The sequence below is a fragment of the Pan troglodytes genome, chromosome 1, assembly GCF_028858775.2.
Source record: "Pan troglodytes isolate AG18354 chromosome 1, NHGRI_mPanTro3-v2.0_pri, whole genome shotgun sequence".
NCBI classification, from domain to species: Eukaryota; Metazoa; Chordata; class Mammalia; order Primates; family Hominidae; genus Pan; species Pan troglodytes.
In genome coordinates this window covers 191,649,650-191,669,304 of record NC_072398.2, presented here as the reverse complement: position 1 = coordinate 191,669,304, position 19,655 = coordinate 191,649,650, and the positions used below count along the sequence as shown (strand labels likewise).

At 38.9% G+C, this 19,655-nt stretch overlaps 1 protein-coding gene across 39 annotated transcripts in view; it reads left to right on the top strand.

Annotated features, from left to right (window-relative positions):
- MACF1 (microtubule actin crosslinking factor 1) overlaps positions 1 to 19,655 on the top strand; it is a 378,870-nt gene that overhangs the window by 198,247 nt on the left and 160,968 nt on the right. For 36 of the 39 annotated variants that reach the window (XM_063782390.1, XM_063782385.1, XM_054681497.2 and 33 more), the window contains 12 exons: positions 3,696 to 3,822; positions 4,371 to 4,554; positions 4,957 to 5,126; positions 9,625 to 9,803; positions 10,502 to 10,640; positions 11,325 to 11,518; positions 12,564 to 12,726; positions 13,773 to 13,856; positions 16,721 to 16,828; positions 17,023 to 17,121; positions 18,304 to 18,456; positions 18,757 to 18,845. In XM_063782390.1, coding sequence (XP_063638460.1) covers positions 3,696 to 3,822; positions 4,371 to 4,554; positions 4,957 to 5,126; positions 9,625 to 9,803; positions 10,502 to 10,640; positions 11,325 to 11,518; positions 12,564 to 12,726; positions 13,773 to 13,856; positions 16,721 to 16,828; positions 17,023 to 17,121; positions 18,304 to 18,456; positions 18,757 to 18,845 — 1,689 coding nt within the window. The remainder of the gene's footprint in view (positions 1 to 3,695; positions 3,823 to 4,370; positions 4,555 to 4,956; positions 5,127 to 9,624; positions 9,804 to 10,501; positions 10,641 to 11,324; positions 11,519 to 12,563; positions 12,727 to 13,772; positions 13,857 to 16,720; positions 16,829 to 17,022; positions 17,122 to 18,303; positions 18,457 to 18,756; positions 18,846 to 19,655) is intronic. The other 3 variants (XM_063782389.1, XM_063782396.1, XM_063782314.1) reach the window with 1 other exon arrangement.

The window sequence follows — 19,655 nt, the reverse complement described above, 5'->3', positions numbered from 1 at the left end:
GTTCAGTTTATCTTAGAACCCTCATGGACCACCATCCCCACTAACTGCATGCCACTCTCTGTCTTCTTTACTCATTTTATTTTTCTTCAGAACTCTTAATACTGCCTAACAGATTGTGTGTTTGTTCTCTCCTATTAGAGATTTTTGTCCATTTTGTTTACCTCTGTATCTTTAGCACTTAGAACCATTCCTAGCACATAGCAGGTATTCAATAAATGGTTATTGAATGAAAGAATGAATGAGTAGGTGAGTGAATATATTTACGAATAAATTATTTTATTTACTTTCTTTACTTTTTTTTTTTTTTTTTTTTTTTGGTTTGAGACGGAGTCTCCCTCTGTCGCCCAGGCTGGAGTGCAGTGGTGCAGTCTGGGCTCATTGCAACCTTTGCCTCCCGAGTAAGTGGGATTACAGGTGTGTGCCACCACGACTGGCTAATTTTTGTATTTTTAGTAGAGACGGGGTTTCACCATGTTGGCCAGGCTGGTCTCGAACTCCTGACCTCAAGTGATCCACCCACCTCGGCCTCTCAAAGTGTTGGGATTACAGGCGTGAGCCACTGCACCTGGCCCCTGTTTTATTTACTTTCTTATATAATTTTTGTTTCCTTGGAGTGGGTAATTGTTTTGTTTTTTAGTTTGCTTAGTTGTCCCCAAACTCTCCTACATTACTGTAAAAGGATTCCCAATATGGCCAAACACCACAGGCAATTTTCATTTTTCTTTTGGAAACATTTATTCTGGACCATTCTATCTTTTTTTTTTTTCAGTCCGGACCTGTTCTGTAGGCCTGATTCAGTCAGTACTGTCTCTGTGATACGTGGACCCACTAATTACTAGATTCCAAGTCTTATTTATTAGTGTACTCCCTGGTTTGGTGGATTACACTCTCCAATGCCTTACTGAAAAAGGCTGAGTAGGAGGTAAATTTTTTGAAACCTCTTATATCTGAAAATGTCTGTCTTCTTCTTCCTCTAACTGGCAAGATACATTTTTTTGAAATTATTATTATTATTATTATTATTATTATTGAGATAGAGTCTTGCTGTGTTGCCCAGGCTGGAGTGGAGTGCATGGTTTTAGCACATGGCAGCCTCCACCTCCTGGGCTCAAGTGATTCTCCTGCCTCAGCCTGCCAAGTAGCTGGGATCACAGGTGCATGCCCCCATTTCCGGCTAATTTTTATATTTTTAGTAAAGACAGGGTTTCACCATGTTGGCCAGGCTGGTCTCGAACTCCTGACCTCAAGTAGTCTGCCCGCCTCGGCCTTCCAAAGTGCTGGGATTACAGGTGTGAGTCACCATGCCCAGCCTGGAAATTATTTTTACTCTGAACTCTGAAATCATTGCTCTATTGCTTTCTAGCTTTCAGGATTTCTTATTTAGATGTATAGTGCCATTTTCATTCTTTCTCTTTTTTTTTTTAGGTTTACATAATAGTAAAACTCATCTTTTGTCATAAGCAGTACTATTGGTTTTGACAAAGGCTTAGAATTGTTTATCCTTCACCACTATCATGATACGGAACAGTCTGATACTTTTACCTTTTGAAAGAAATCTTTATTTCTCTGCAAGTGTTTAAGTGCTTCTCTTTGTCTCTAATCTTTAAAAGGGATGCTGTACCTTTGAGTCTTTTTGCATTCATTATGCTAATGAACACAAACTAGAAACTCGTCTTTCAGGTCTGGAGAAGTTTTTTCTTGGATGATGATGATTATTATTATTATTATTTTGAGACAGTCTCGCTCTGTCGCCCAGGCTGGAGTGCAGTGGCGCGATCTTGGCTCAGTGCAATCTCTGCCTCCTGGGTTCAAGCAATTCTCCTGCCTCAGCCTCCCGAGTAGCTGGGACTACAGGCACACACCACCACACCCAGCTAATTTTTTGTACTTTTAGTAGAGACGGGGTTTCACCATGTTGGCCAGGCTGGTCTTGAACTCCTGACCTCGTGGTTCACCTGCCTTAGCCTTCCAAAGTGCTGGAATTATAGGCATGAGCCACCTTGCCCAGCCTGGATTATTTCTCTTTTCTTTCTTTCTTTTTTTCTTTTTTTCGAGATGGAGTCTCGCCGTGTCGCCCAGGCTAGAGTGCAGTGACGCAATCTCGGCTCACCGCAAGCTCTGCCTCCTGGGTTCACTCCATTCTCCCGCCTCAGCCTCCCGAGTAGCTGGGACTACAGGCATCTGCCACCACGCCTAGCTAATTTTTTATATTTTTAGTAGAGACGGGGTTTCACCATGTTAGCCAGGATGGTCTCAATCTCTTGACCTCGTGATCTGCCCTCCTCGGCCTCCCAAAGTGCTGGGATTACAGGCGTGAGCCACCACGCCAGCCTTATTTCTTTAATTATTTCATTCTCCTTGTTTTTAGTTCTTGCTTTTAAGAATTCCCATTTGTTGAATGTTGGACCTCCTGAACTAATTTTCTAATATTCTCTTATTTTCTATTTTTTTTTGTTGTTGCTTTTTTATATTTTTATTCTTCTTTGGGATTTCCTGAACTTTGAATTTCAACTCTACTGAAATTTTAGTGGGAGTTTTGGAGAGAGGGAAGATTAAACTTACGGATTTAATGCCTCCTATTTAACTGATGTCCTGGCTTCTAGTTTTCCATCCTGTTCTTTATATCTCACATTTTTTTCTCAACTTGAAGAAATTCAAGGTAACATGGTGGGTGTGTAAGAGAGTGTGTCTGTGTATTTGTGTATTTGTAAGTCTTCCTGAAATCAAGATTGAATTAGATATGAGATGCTTGGGAAAGAAATCTCAAACCCTTCATACTGCAGTTTTCTTTTTTTTTTTCTTGAAACGGAGTTCTGCTCTTGTTGCCCAGGCTGGAGTGCAATGGTGCGATCTTGGCTCACTGCAACCTCCACCTCCCGGGTTCAAGCGATTCTCCTGCCTCAGCCTCCCAAGTAGCTGAGATTATAGGCATCTACCACCACACCTGGCTAATTTTTGTATTTTTAATAGAGATGGGGTTTCTCCTTGTTGGTCAGGCTGGTCTTGAACTCCCGACCTCAGGTGATCTGCCCGCCTCAGCCTCCCAAAGTGCTGGGATTACAGGTGTGAGCCATGCAGTTTTCTTTTATATACCAGGTGAATTTCTTAAGCTGCTATTAACTTCTCAACATTTTAGCATTTTTGTAAATATTTGGAACACAGCAAATCAGTTTTTAAACATTGATATAATCCTTTTTCAACAATTCTGGATGGGATGTTGTTTATGCCTTTCCCTATTATTGTTCTCTCTGGTTATTTCTTCTCTCTGGCTTGTAATCATCATATTATATCCAGGTAACATTTATGAGATTACTAAATATGTGCTAACGTAATATGCATAATACTGTAGCAAATCCAAGTTGAAGATCTCAATTAATTAATGTAGTTTAGTTTTTTTTTTTTAAATAGAGATGAGGTCTCACTATGTCGCCCAGGCTGCTCTTGAACTCTTGGGCTCAAGCAGTCCTCCCACCTTGGCCTCCAAAAGTTCTGGGATTACAGGCATGAGCTACCACGCCCAGCCTCAATTAATTTAGTTCTAAAAATTCCTGAGATGCTAGTATTTGACTTGTTGCCTTTCTCTGCTCAACATATAAGCTCAATTCTGCTAAGGCAATCACATTTTTCCTTAGAAGGTCTCTAATGTGGAGCTGAAGTCTTACAAAGGTAATAGTCAGGTTCTGTGTTATTTCTAGGGTCGAACAATCTTATCAGAAGGTTATGGCCCTTTGGCATCAGCTGCATGTTAACACCAAAAGCCTTATCTCTTGGAACTATCTGCGTAAAGACCTTGACCTTGTACAGACCTGGAACCTAGAAAAGGTAATTATGAAAACCTTACCCCAGGCTCACATTCCGTTGGCAAGATTTTTTCAGAAGGAGCTTTTTTCATTACTGTGAGACTTTTCCCCACCCAAATGGAGTAAAGTGGACTCAGGAATACCATTTTAGAGTTCGAGACCTGAGGTTCTTACAAGCTAGAAGCAGCAATTTGAATGGTAAAGGAAATTCCTAATTAGAATAAGTAACATCTTTGGTCTTCTTGGCAAAGGTAGAAGGTTGCAGGCTTTTTCTCACTCTGTAAGACAATCATGTCTTTTGCATAAGAATATGTAGTAGGTGAATACTTGTGAACAATTATTAAGAGTTATGTCCAGTGGGGCACAAAGGTTGGTTCTCGGTTGCTGGTAATGTTCTGCTTCTTAATCTGAATGCTGACTAAATGGAGGAATTCAAATTATAAAAATCAACATGTTTACGATTATGGTTTATGCACTGTTTTGTATATATGTTACTTCAGTAAAATGGAGGAAAAGAGGAAGTGTTACATTTTTATTCTGTTGCAATTTCTTCTGGCTTTTTCTTTCTAGCTTCGATCCTCAGCACCAGGGGAGTGCCATCAGATTATGAAGAACCTTCAGGCCCACTCTGAAGACTTTCTGCAGGATAGTCGTGACTCTGTGCTGTTCTCAGTGGCTGATCGCTTGCGCTTGGAAGAGGAGGTGGAAGCTTGTAAAGCCCGCTTCCAGCACCTGATGAAGTCCATGGAGAATGGTGTGTGCACTGGGAAGAGGGAAAGAGAATAGTAGAATGAGAGCCTTTCAAGGGGTTGCTGTGAAACCCTTCATATAAATGAGAAAGTAACATCACCACTTTTTTCCATTCGAGTAGCTACGAACTTGAGATAGAGAAGAACTTATAGATGAATTCTCAAAATCAGATCATGGAAGAAGTCTGTTGATATTTCAGTCGTTACTGCTCATCAACCTATCACATTTTCTTGTGGCTGTAACATGTTTGGACTCTCAAAGATTAGTATACAATATGTGAAATTTAGGATCAGGTAGGATTAGGCAGAAGATTCCCTAAATAAAGGCTTGCTTTCATTAGTAGGATATCAGGTCTGCTTATCTCTGATGTCGAGCTTACTGGTCTTTTGTGTTTGTTCATTCACAGAGGACAAAGAGGAGACTGTGGCCAAGATGTACATTTCAGAGTTGAAGAACATCCGGCTACGCCTGGAGGAGTATGAACAGAGGGTGGTCAAACGAATTCAGTCTCTAGCCAGCTCTAGGACTGACAGAGATGCCCGGCAGGACAATGCATTAAGGATTGCAGAGCAAGAGGTAAGCCCTAAGAGCAATGTGGATGCTGGTTGTGGAGTGAATGCTTTCAGAGTTCATTGGATGGCAAAAGAGTATGGCACCTAAGAAAGGAGGCAATAGACTCAAGACAGTCCTTCTCAGGAGTTCTTCTTGCAGTCTATAAATGTCTTTTACCCGTGGAGAAGTGTGATTTCAGCTCCATGTGTATTGCTAAATGTTGATTAGTTTCCTACAGAGTTGAGAAGGCAAACAGACTAGTAAATTTTTCTAAGCAGTATATTTGGGCTATGTATTTTGAAACTGCTTAGTAGAGATGCTACTCTTTTCTTCTATCCCTTATGCGCCTGTGTTACTTTAAATGACTTGGTTACCTTCAGTCATATGACCAATAAATATAAGGAATAACTCTGATTTGAATGTGGGCTCTGATACATGCTCTGTCTGTGACTTTGAGCAAGTGAACTCTCATCCCTAGTTTACTTTCTTGTAAAATGGAGATGGCAATGCACAATATAGGGTTATTTTGAAAATTAGTGGTATAGTACATATAATGAGCTTCCTGAAAAAGTAAAATACTATGAAAATGTAGGATAGTATTCTTGAAGTAAAAGCAGCAAATATTTTTTGCTTTATTAAGTCCTCTGAGGCATACAAAGAAAAGTAAACAAAGATCCTTGTTTTTTGGCTTATAGTGTAGTGAAAGGAAAATAAAAAGTCGAAGTTACAATTAGAGACTTCAGTATAAGATATAAGAAATGTCATGAATAGTAACTAGTGTATTTCCAAGCAAAGATTGCTGTAGGAACTTAGAGTGTTTCTAGAACATTTCTAATTAGAATGGTATGAGAGAGCTCTATGAAGGCTATTAAATTTGATCTGGGAGCTTAAAGGGGATGGAAAGGAATGGCTAATGAGGAGGAGTGATTTTTCTAACTTTCTTTTTTTCCCCCCCAAACCTGAAGAGAAGAGTGAGAGGGAAGTATGATTTTTACTGGTGGAGAGGGAGGTAATATGAGGCATATCATATGAGCCTGGGAATTCTCATGTGGAAGCTTTTTACTTTTCTATAGGGTGATACAAAATCTATTTGTCCCTGAAAAATAGAACTCACTAAGAAATAAAGGTTGACTGCATGCGTTGGGAGGCCGAGGTGGGAGAATCGCTTGAACCCAAGAGTTTGAGGCTTCAGTTAGCTATAACTGCACCACTGCACTCCAGCCTGAGTGAAAGAGACCCTGTCTCAAGATACATATATACATACATACATCTAAAATACCTCTTCCTTTTTAAAACTTTATTTTAAAATAATTTCAGATATATAGAAAAGTTTTATTCTCTTATACCTTTCACCCAGAGTCTCCAAATGTTACCATTTTTGTGCATTTGCTTTATCATTTTATTCTATATATTATACATAATAACATTCCTTTTTTATCTTGAGAGTAAGTTCCAGACATGAAGCTCCTTTATTCCTTAAATACTTCAGTGTGCATCTTCAAAAAACAAGGGCAGCCTCTTTACATAACCACGGAACAATGATAAACATCAGGAAATTAACATTGATACGGGTTGGGTGTGGTGGCTCACGTCTGTAATCCTAGCACTTTGGGAGGCTGATGTAGGCGGATTGCATGAGACCAGGAGTTCGAGACCAGCCTGGCCAACATGGCAAAACCTCATCTCCACTAAAAGTACAAAAAGTAGCCAGGTGTGGTGGCAGGTGCCTGTAATCCCAGCTATTCAAGTGGCTGAGGTATGAGAATCACTTGAACCCGGGAGGTGGAGGTTGCAGTGAGCCGAGATCACACCACTACACTCCAGCCTGGGCAACAGAGCAAAACTGTCTCAAGCAAACAAACAAACAAGCAAACAAACACTGATATAATACTGCTATCCAAGCTCACGCCTCATTAAAATTTCATCAGTTGACCAAATAATGCTCTTTACATCCTCATACCATCCATCCCTAGCTACCCCAAGAAGGAAGGTCCAGGATTCAGTCCAGGATTACATATTGCATTTGGTTGCTGTGTATCTTCAGATTTCTTTAACTTGAAACAGTTTCTCAACTTTCCATCATCTTTCATGACCTTAACATTTTTTTTATGAGTGCAGCCCATTTATTTTGTAGAATAAATGTAGAATATTTTGTCCTTCTGTTTGTGGTTATCTGAGGTTTCTTCCTGATTAGTGTTAGGTCTTACAGTTTTGGCAGGAATCCTGCAGAAGTGATACTGTGTCCTTGGTATATTAGTGTGTCATATAAGGATACATATGACATTACTGGTGATGTTAATTTTCATCTCTGGTTCCTATTTTCCCTTTGTAATTACTGAGTATCCTATGGGGAGGTACTGGAGACTATGTAAATATCCTATTTTTCATCAAATTTTCACCAACTAGTTTTAGCATCCATTGTTAATTCTTGACTGAATCACTTCTTAGTATCATAGTTGCCAAAAGCTGCTTTTCTAATTCTGTCATTCCTTCTACATAAAAAACATGTACATTCTATGGAAAAGGAAAAACCAGGCCTTCTTTCCTTTTCTGTAGTTTGTCTTCCTTCCCTCCCTCCCTCCCTTTTTTTTTCTTCCCTCCTTCCCTTGCTTTCTTCTTTCATTATTTATTTATGTCAATATATACTCATGGATTCTTATTTTATTCAATGGTGTGTAATTTGTTACTGTCATTGTTTTCATTGTTTTGATGCTCAAAATTTCCCAAAGTTAGCCAATGGAAGCCCCTTCAAGCTGGCTTTTTTGTCCTTTTAACATGTCCCCATCATTTTTTGAGTTATTTCCTTCTTTCTCTTTTTTTTTTAAATAGAGATGAGGTCTCACTATATTACCCAGGCTGGTCTCCAACTCCTGGCTTCCAGCAGTCCTCCTGCCTCAGCCTCCCAAAAGTGCTGGGATTACAGGCATGGGTCACGATGCCCATTGAAGTTCTTTCTTTTTGACAAAATAAGATCTTCCAGGTTCATCTTGCTTTTTCCAGTCTCAACCCTGGAAATCAACTGTTTCTCCAAGGAGTTCTGATTCTTTTGGGCAGAGAATATTATTTAGAAACTAAGATCTGGGTACCAAATGTACTCATTGTTGTTGGAGTATTATTGCTTATAGGCCCACTTAGCAGACAGAGCTAGAAAACATAGGCCGGGTGTGGTGGCTCACACCTATAATCCCAGCACTTTGGGAGGCCAAGGCAGGTGGATCACCTGAGGTCAGGAGTTGGAGACCAGCCTGGCCAACATGGTAAAACCTCGTCTCTACTAATAATACAAAAATTAGCCAGGCATGGTGGCGTGTGCCTGTAATCCTAGCTACTTGGGAGGCTGAGGCAGGAGAATCGTTTGTAGCCGGGAGGCGGAGGTTGCAGTGAGCTGAGATCGTGCCATTGCACTCCACCCTGGGCAACAAGAGCGAAACTCTGTCTCAAGAAAAAAAAAAGAAAACATATATTTACAAATATATATATGCATATACACACACATACACACGTGTTAGATATACACACATATACATGTACGTAAGTTTACAGATATAGATCAATATATTTATTGATCTCTCAATTTCTCTTTCTCACACACACACACACACACACACACACACAAATAAATTCATATGTATTTGTCTCCTCATCCAGTTCCCAACCCATAGCACAGGGATTATTCTAGCCTCTTTCCATATTTTTAACCCCCTTCCCCAAGAGAGAAAAACCTGCTTTATGTTATCCACAATATATTTACTTATTGTTCAGTCCTAGCATTTACAGATAGTAGTTTCAGAATTGTTAACTCACTGCAGTAAACAAACCTACCAAACTAGAGTTTAACATTTATTTATAGTTCCTTATGTCTTTAGCCTAAAGGTATATCTATAGTTCGCATACTGAGTTCGGAAATTGCTTGTGTGTGTTCTTACCCTTTCTTCCCCTTCAGTGTGATTATGTTATTTATTTGAAATACAGTTAGGCTTATATATTTCTGTTGTGTTCCATTTGAGAGCCACCCTTAAATTTTCCTTATTTATTTCTTTACAAGAATGTAAAACATTAACATGGTTCTAAAAGTCAAATCTGTACAAAAAGAAGTGTATTCCCCTCTAGCTAGTCCTTTTATCCCCTTTGCCTTCCTTTGATCCTTTCAATTCCATTCTTTTCATCTCATTAGTTTCTGGTTATCCTTTCTGTCTGTCTTTTTGTATAAACATATACACATATATTTTCTCATTTTCCCTTCTTTTATATACAAAATATAACATGCTATAGATACTCTGTTGACTTTGCTTTTTCTGCTTAAAAATATATCCTAAAACCACTTAATTCCCAGAAATCTTTCTCATTTCATTTACAGCTGCATAATTCTCCATCGTATGTCTGCTTCATAGTTTATTCAACCAGCCTCCTATATATGGGCATTTAGGTGGTTTCCAATATTTAGCTATTACAAATGTGGACTTCTTTCTACCTTTTTTGTTCAATTCTGTCTCCCTCTTTATGTGCGTCTTGTTCCTGGCAGCACACCCAGGAGGATTTACAGCAATTGAGGTCAGACTTGGATGCAGTTTCTATGAAATGTGACAGCTTTCTCCATCAGTCTCCATCTAGTTCAAGTGTCCCAGCTCTGCGCTCAGAACTGAATCTGCTGGTGGAGAAGATGGACCATGTCTATGGTCTCTCTACTGTATATCTGAATAAGTGAGTGAGCTGAGGTTTTGGGTCCAAGAGCAATATTTTCCATTGGGATAAGAAAGAGAAAGGCTTAAAGTATTTCATGAATAATACAGAGAGATTATAGATCCTGAAGAGCATATACTGATAATGAGAGGTCTTGTCTCAGTTCCTAGTAACATTAAGTAGGTTCATTTGGACTGCAGTGAAGAAGTGCCAGTGATATGGAAGGGGAATTAATTTGCAGTGTTGGGACTATGATTTACCTCACTTCTGTTTGATTAAATATTTCTGAAAATAATACTTAATGGCATGAAGACAAAGGAAGAGACACTAAAGAATAAAAAGAAAAGTTTTTAGTTACACTAGGTATTAGACTTTGAAGGTCTTCCCTCTTCCCACCCATCTCTACCTATGACCTTGAAGAGTAGCGCATCTTAAACTCTTCATAGTGTAAAATGGGTTTCTGGCTTCATGCCTTTCTTCCATGAGTCCACCACATGTATGCATGTTCCAATGCCACTTAGAACTTTATTTTGAATTGGCTTAAATTGGCAGCATAAAAACCACGTTTACTTGTTTTCACAAAACCCTGTCAACATCTAAAAATGGTGACATTGATTTTGGTTATTATGTTTTATGAACCTCTCTATAGCACTCCAGGTATATAACCCTGGCTCCTAAAATTCATGTGTTAATGAAGGAATGTGTATTTGTCCCCATAGGTTAAAGACAGTTGATGTTATAGTACGTAGCATACAGGATGCTGAACTCTTGGTCAAAGGTTATGAGATTAAGCTGAGTCAAGAAGAAGTAGTACTGGCAGATCTCTCAGCTCTGGAGGCCCATTGGTCGACATTACGGGTGAGTTGCTCTGAGTTTCTTAGGAGGTTGACCTAACATATTCATTGCTTTGGGTTAGCAGAGAAATGCAATTTTGGATGGCATGACACTGATTTAAATTTGCATTTGAATAAGGCAGAATGTCATTAAATGTATTTTAATATGTATTCAAAGAAGAAGGGACTGAGAAGTATGTCTAGCTAGAAAGGGAAGAGAAAGGACTAGGTTTTTCTATTTATTTTTTCCCTTTTCACCTTAATAAAATCATGGATTAATTGGATACAGTCAGTGGTTGTGCCATAAGTTTATAAATCACTTAGCTGTTATCTAATTTGATTCTCACAAGCCACTCTGTGAGGTGGACAAGAAGAGATTTTTCTCTCCATTTACAGATGAGAAAACCAACACTTACTCTGGCTAAATGACTTATTTTGGTTTCATATGTTATAAGTGGTGAATCCAGGTTTCAAACACAAGTTCTATGCACATTTCTCTATAGAGTACTGCCTGTCCTTGGCATCCCAGTGTGTATCAGGAAAGCAGAGACCATGACATGTGGAGGCAGTCCTGGCACAAACATTCCAGGGCACAATCACATATACAATGTGGAAATAGCTGTAGACCGTGTCCTTGTTTCCCACCTTAGACTGACTCCTTTTTAGCATGGAAAATATACAACCTGTTTCTGTACTTATGTTTCCACAGCACTGGCTTAGTGATGTGAAGGACAAGAATTCAGTGTTTTCAGTCCTGGATGAGGAAATTGCCAAGGCCAAGGCAGTGGCAGAGCAGATGAGTCGTCTGACACCAGAGCGAAATCTGGATTTGGAGCGCTATCAGGAAAAAGGCTCCCAGCTGCAGGAGCGTTGGCACCGAGTCATTGCCCAGCTCGAGATTCGGTGAGTGGTGGCCCCACCTTTTTCTCGTATTAGAGTTCAGGGACTAGGTCTTAAACAAAAACAGAGTTATATCTGTACATTTATATTTAAAGGTGGAAATGGATAGGGAGGGGTGGAAATTTAAAAACCACATAAATTCTGGACAAGTAAGTGACAGAAAGGTGAGACCGGCAATCTCAAAGCAGATGTAATGCCTCTCCTGTGTCCCAGGTCTTTTCTAGTTAAGCCACTGATGACAACGGCTTCCTGGAATGTAGACTTGAAAGGTCCCTCGTGATCTTTTCTCAAGGACAAAACCTATACTCTAGTTCTTGTTTTATTAGCTTTGTATCCAAATATGAGCCATTCTTTATGATGGAGCTTTACAGAATTTCTTGCTTTCATCTCATTTGCTAATTCAGTAATTTTTCATCTCTGTTACTAGAGGTCCTGCTTCTAATGACAGATGTAAATAGGAAGGACAGAAACTGCACCTTTTGGAGGCTAAGCTGGTTAGGGAAATTTGTAGGGAGAGGAGCTTAACAACTCATAAGTTTTCATTCTAATTGAAGTCTTATCACAAAGCTGGTTAGACTAGAGAAGTGATATGACTTATTGGAAGTAGCAGGAAATAATGACTATTTTTCACTTCTCTCCCCTCTCTCCTTGAGAAATTATAGTGATTCATAAATCATAGCTGTGCTGTACTGACAGATACTCTGTCATCAGGGAATAGAACTGTACAGCCAATACTACCTTATTGGTCACCCTGGTAATTCTTGGCAACCTAGGTAAAAAATTTGACAAGGATTATTGTGGGATGCTAGACCACAAGGCAGCATCCAGGGCTAGCAGGTCACAACTGGTTTCTACTCACTTTTTTGACCATAGGGCACTGGTACATGCATAGGTCTCACTCAGCCTTGCATCGCTGTTCCCCGTAGATAAAGATGGATCGTTTGTGGTCAAGCCCAGCTGGATACATGGGTTAAAGAGGGAATTACCTCATTTACTTTATTGTATTTGTACCAAGGTATCTGATAGCAGTTTCCCTTTGTTGTTCTAGCCAATCTGAGCTAGAAAGTATCCAGGAAGTTCTGGGAGATTACCGAGCCTGCCATGGAACTCTCATCAAGTGGATTGAGGAAACCACTGCCCAGCAGGAAATGATGAAGCCAGGCCAGGCAGAGGATAGCAGAGTGCTTTCGGAGCAGCTCAGCCAGCAGACGGTGAGTGTGGTAGTAGCTCTGGCGAGAAGAGTTAGAAATTTAAATTTTCTTTATCATAAAAGAAAATGATGTACTGGCAATTAAAGCTTCCTCCAAATGGAAGATATCCAAATTCTCTTTTCTTTGAGTGGTTTGAGCAGGATCGTCCCAAGATACTGGTTTTGCATTTAGACTAGAGAACCTGTAAGGTACCTTCAGTTCTGAGTTTCTTTAACTGTATTGAAACCACTAGATGGACAGATTAAAATTATCTTTATTTTGTTTTTTTTATATTACATTTTATTTTACTAGGATTAGATATGGGGTTTTGAAAACCAAGGGAAAATTGTAAGTAGAAGAAAATGATTCTTTTTTTTTTGAAAATGATTTATTTTAAGCATTTTTTTTTTGTTGGTATTTTGTTTTGGTTTGTTTTGTTTAGCATTATGGTTAAGAGTATGAGATCTGGAGTTGTATTGCCTGGATTCCAATCCTGGCTCACTTACCTGCTATAAGCCTTTGAAGAAGTTTTTAGCTTCTCAGTGTTCTACTTCCTTATCAGTAAAATGGACATAGTTTGTTATTTATTTAACCTACCTTATGAGATTATCGTTGCTAGGATTAACTGAAGTGATACATGTAAAATACTTAGAATAGTGGTTCTCAAAGTGTGGACCCCAGACTAGCAGCATCCATATCACCTGGGGACATGTTAGGAATGCAAGTTCTTGGGTTGGGCACAGTGGCTTCTGCCTGTAATTGCAGCACTTTGGGAGGCCGAGGCATGGGGATCACTTGAGGATAGGAATTTGAGACCAGCCTGGTTAAGAAAGCGAGAACTTGTTTCTACAAAAGATTAAAAAGACAAAAAAGTGCAAATTTGTGAACCCAAACCCACTGAACCAGAAACTCTGGAGGTGAGGCCCAGCAGTATGTGTTTTAACCACCCTTTCCAGCAATTCTGATGCAGCTAAGGTTTGGAAACTACTGCCTTAGAACATAGTAAATGTTCAGCTCTTTCAATGGTGGTAATGGCAATGATAATGTTGTGATATTTTGCTTCCTAGGCCCTATTTGCAGAAATTGAGAGAAATCAGACAAAACTGGATCAATGTCAAAAATTTTCACAGCAGTACTCTACTATTGTAAAGGTAACTTTACCACATCCCAAAAAGAACATGAATCATCACCAGCTCAGGAAAACCTACATCTTCACTGTAGGTTCTGTTTCTAGACAAATTAAGCAGAGTTCTTATGCTACAAGCTGGCCTGATCCTTCAGTTAAGCAGATGTGTATTTCCTGCAACCCCATGTTTGGGGTTGCTTGGAGAAGTAGCAGATGTTGGCTGTGATTTGAGGAGTCTCCATTTGCATGACCGTAGGCCCTTTAAACTTAACATGGCAAAAACAGAATGTTTGAGTTTTCTTCTTAAATATGCTTCTTACTTGTCTTTCCTATCTCAGGAAATAGTATTGCCATTTTTTTCTAATTGCTGAGGCAAAAAACCCAGGAGTCATTCTAAACTCTTCTCTTTGCCTTAAGCTTTATATTCTCCGTTGGCTCTTGTCTTCAAACATGTCCCACATCTGACTGCCTGCCGTTATCTCCCCTCTATTTCCCTAGTTCACATTCCAGTGAAGAATCTTCTTTAGACTACTACAGTACCCTCTGAGCTGGTCTCTTGCTTCTGCTCTGGCCCCCACAGGCTATTTTCCCACAGAGTAGCCAAAATCCCCTTTTTAGAACATATTGCATGTCACTGAATCTTAGACTCCATTGATTACAAGCTACACCATAATTTTCTGCATGCCAAAAAGAGGAAAAAAGAAGAAACTCTGCCAGTTATGTGACATGCCATTGATTCTAAAATATGTTCCAACTTGAAAGACTAAAATGTGGAGAAAATGTGTACCTTAGAATAGATGAAATACAGCAAATAAGATCATGTCACTCTCCTGCTCAAAACTGTCCAATGGCTTCATATCATAGTCGTAATAAAATTCTAAATTCTTACATGGTTTATAAGGCCGTGAATGATTTAGCTCTCCCCTATTTCTCTTAGAATATCTTTAAGGAAAAATGACTTGAGGCCAGGTGTGGTGGCTTATACCTGTAATCCCAGCACTTTAGGAGGCCAAGGCAAGAGGGTTACTTGATCCCAGAAGTTTGAGACCAGCCTGGGCAACATATCAAGATCCCATCTGTAAAAAAAAATTTTTTTAATTAGCTGGATGTAGTGGTGTGCACCTGTAGTCCCAGCTCCTCAAGAGGCTGAGGTAGGAGGCTCACTTGAGCCTGGGACATTGAGGCTATTGAGCCGTGATTGTGTCACTGCACTTCAACCTGGGCAACAGAGAAAGACTGTGTCTCCAAAAAAAAGAAAAAAATAACTTGAGATTATTATATATTTATTTGTTTATTCTGTGACTCTCACTAGAATGTAAGTTCCAAGGGAGCAAAGTTTTTCCTGACTTGTTTCTCAGTGTGTGTGTATAGCACTCAAAACAATGGCAAGTACATAGAAGATGCTTAACAAATACTTTTTGAATGAAGGCTTTCCTTTAGTTAATAACAGAACACTCACTGTAAGAAAGAATTGAGTTCAAACCCTTCACCATTTTCCAGGCTTACTTTGAGTATGCACTTAGCCTATGTTTCTGTTACTGTATCTATAAAATGAGAACAATAATACCTCACTGAGTGATTGTAAAGATTAAATGAGATAATGTATACATAGGACCGTGCCTCAAACTTAAAGTGCACTCAGTAAGTGGTAGCAATTGCTTTGATTATATTTTAATGTTCTTACTACTATTTTTTTATGGGTTCCTTCACAAATTCATTCCTTGTTTTCCTTCTACTCAGAGTTTTTTTAAGTAGACAGCAGAAGGACGTTTTAGGCAAAGGAACTGCATAATCCCAGGCAGAGAAGAATGAAAATACTTGATTATATGAGGAAATAGAGTATTCTGATATAGCTAGAAGGCACAATAAGGAGCAGTGACTATGGAAAATTAGCGGTGAGATTGGGGCCAACCCATGACAGGCCTTGTTCCATTGTTGTGGCTTTGTCTTCTATTCTTGCTTCTCAAAGTGTTATCTTTGAACCAGTAGCATCCGTAGCACCTGGGAGCTTATTAGAAATGTAGAATCTCAGACCTGCTGAATCAGATTCTGCATTTTAATAAATTATATGGGGATATAATTTATATGCATGTTGGTGTTTGAAAAGCTCTATTCTAGATCATTGAAAGCTTTTTAAGGAGAAGAATGATGTGGTCATCTTTGGGTTTTAGAAAAAGTATTCTGGTGGAACAATAGAGAATAAATTGAGATCAGACTAGAAGCAGTGAAAGTACCTAAGAGGCTACTGCACTCATAAGGCTACTTCATGTGAGAGAAGAAGAGAGTGGACTAGAGCAGAACTTGCAGGGTTGCAGAGGAAGTGGCAGAATAGTATGGTAAAATGAGAATACTGGTTCAGGGATTAGAAAACTAAGATTCTAATCCTAACTCTGTTACTTACCCACTTAGTTAATTAGGGAAATTCACATCCCCTCTCTGGGTTTCACTTTCCCCACAGGTGAGATGAAAGGGTTGGTCAGGCTGCAACTAAGGCGTCAGCAAACTATGACTCACAGGCCAAATCTTGTCCACATACAAAAAACACCTGTTTTTGTATGGCCCATGAGAAAAGGTTGAAAAGAAAATCAAAAGAATAATATTTTATGATGTGAAAATAATATGAACTTCAGTTTTCAGTGTTCATAAATAAAGTTTTATTCTAACAACCACACCCTTTCATCTATATATTGCCTATGGCTGCTTTCACTTATAATGAGAGAGAGAGTATGGCCTGATATTTTCTGTCTGGCCTTTTACAGGAAAAGTTTGCTAACCTCCAGCATGAGTGGTCACCAAAACGCTTCCAGCAATAAAAAGCTATGATTTATTACATGATGTATGTGAATTATAAAACCCTGAGTAACTGTAGCGAAATTCATCCTTTCCTAGGACTATGAATTGCAACTGATGACATACAAGGCCTTTGTGGAATCGCAGCAGAAATCCCCTGGCAAGCGCCGTCGCATGCTTTCCTCTTCAGATGCCATCACTCAAGAGGTGAGAGGGTGGGGGAAGGAAATACACCACTGTCTTCCCTTAAGGAAAGATTCATTTGCCTGGGCCTTACATTTTGATTTAGGGCTCACTTTTCTGGTGAACATGTGACTGCATGAACATTTCCTCTTATTTTGAACTATTTAAATTTCATTTTCTGGCAGACGATTTATTTAAATTGTTCTTTTGAACCACAGTTCATGGACTTAAGGACTCGCTACACGGCATTGGTGACTTTAACAACTCAGCACGTGAAATACATCAGTGATGCACTCCGGCGTCTGGAGGAGGAGGAGGTGAGGACAGTTGGGTCCAAAGTCATCTTGAAAGTACAGTAAAACATCTTAGCCAGCACGGTGGTGTGTGCCTGTAGTCTCTGGTACCCAGGTGGCTGAGTTGGGAGGATCACTTGAGTCTAGGAGTTTGAATCCAGCATGGGTGACATAGGGAAATCCCCTCTCTACAAAAAATATTTAAAAATTAGCTGGGCATGGTGGCACACACCTGTGGTCCCAGTTACTTGGGAGGCTGAGGTGGAAGGATCACTTGGGCCTGGGAAGTTGAGGCTGCAGTGACCATGATTGTGCCACTGCACTCCAGCCTGGGCAATAGGCTGTCTCAAAAAAAAGCCCAAAATATCCCACATACCCCATAAATATATACACCTACTATGTACCCACAAAAATTAAAAAAATTTTTTAAACCAGCAAAATATATGCTATATATGTAACATATAATTAAATTATTATATAATATATATTTTATTTGAGAGACAAGGAAGTTAGAATACTATGTATAATTATGATTTCATTAAAAACAAAACTGTGTACTACAAAGACATGGCATAGAAAGAAGTTTATAGGCACCTATACCAAATTTCTGGGGAAATAACGTTAACTTACATAATTATGTATTTTAGACTTGTTTGAATTTATTGTAATGAGCATGTCATCTTTTTGTAACTGTAAAAATTTTCTGTCTTTGTAAAATAAGTTTCTGCATATTCAGCCTCTCTTATAAAAGAAAAGCTGTTAAAACATTAACCATACCATCTTTTGCTTTTTAAATTAGCAAGACTTTCTTTATATCCATACCTACATAATGTAATCTCAGTAGGCTTCAGTCTCTTCTCTTCTTACAGATTCACCTGTAAACCTAAGAATTATGAAAATGAGTAAGATGCTATATGTGAAGAGATTTTTTTAAAAAGCATCAAATAATTATTGAGTGCCTATTATATATAAAACAGTGGTTTGTATTTTTCAGAAAGGTATTAAACCTAGGTATAATAAATTTAGCTCACAAACACCTGTGAGCAATACTGTAGGCGGGGCTAAATTATACTTGGGGTTATTTTCACAGCCTACTTATTTAGGTAACTATCTGTTTTTAGGAAGACTTCATTTAAGAAAATCTGAAGTCATGCCAGCCTAATAAAAGACATTGCTAGCATATTGATTTTCTATTTCCTATTCTAGAAAGTGGTAGAAGAGGAGAAACAAGAACATGTGGAGAAGGTTAAAGAACTTTTGGGCTGGGTGTCTACCCTAGCGAGGAATACACAAGGAAAAGCTACCTCATCCGAGACCAAAGAATCAACAGACATTGAAAAAGCTATTTTGGAACAGCAGGTGAGAAGAAGGTCCATCTCTGTTTACCTGGGTAGAATAACATGTGATAATACATTAGGTGGAATAGTAGAAGTCACATGTGGGCCATTCCAGAAGTGATTGCTACCTGAGTAAATGTTAAAGAAACTTAAGAAGCCATCTTGTTTGTTCTTGTACCTTTTTATCAGCTGTAGCTCATTGGTGATAATAATTTGACCTAAGCTGCATATTTTCTCTAGGATTTAAAAAAATAATTTTAAATAATTTTTGACTCTTAATTCTTGGGTTTTGAAGCTTTTTCTCTTTATTTCTACCATGTAGGTTCTGTCAGAAGAGCTGACAACAAAGAAAGAACAAGTCTCTGAAGCTATTAAAACATCACAGATCTTCTTGGCCAAGCATGGTCATAAGTGAGTATTAAATGAGAGATTATGGCACATCTGGGGCACCTGGTCTATCAGGCTAAAACTTACAGCCATAATGAGATTTCAGAATGGAGAATTCAGAGCAGCAAGAGCCAGATTATGGGGACCCTGTAGTTCATACTGAGGAGTTTGCATTTAATTTGTTGGCTATGGGAAGAGATTTTAAACGTGATTGTGTTTTACTTTTAAAGGTTGCTAGAACAGTTATATGAAGAAAGGATTGACATGTGGTGAGAATAGAGGCTGAGATGCCTGTTAAGAGGCTATTCTGATAATGTAGACAAGAAATGACGAGGAATGGAAACAAAGAGACTAATATTCAAGAGATGTTAAGGATAATGAATCTATGGGTGTGGTTACACATGAAAATTATCACATAAAGTGACAGAGATTTGAATTATCAGTGTATTAGAAACCATGTGGGTAGATTACTCAAAAGGGCTTTTTGGGGCTTCTCAGCCTGTTAAGGAAGCCTCAGAGAAGGAAAAGGAAAATTATGAGTGATAACTCAGAACCCAAGAAAGAACAGAGTTCCAAAAAGGAGAGAAGTTCAGAAGTCAAGAAAAGTTGAGAAATATCTGTTACATTTGGCAAGTTAGAAGTCTTTGGTGCCTTTGGTGACAAGTTGTGGGATGAGGTCAGATTTAGTATGGTGAGGAGCACATTGGAGGCAAGCAAGGCGAAACAGAACTGCTCTTTCAAGAAGCCAGGACATAGGAGCAAAAAATATAATAGAGTCAATATTTAAAAATGGAATATATGGTCAAGAAGGGTTTTGTTTTCTTAAAAGATACA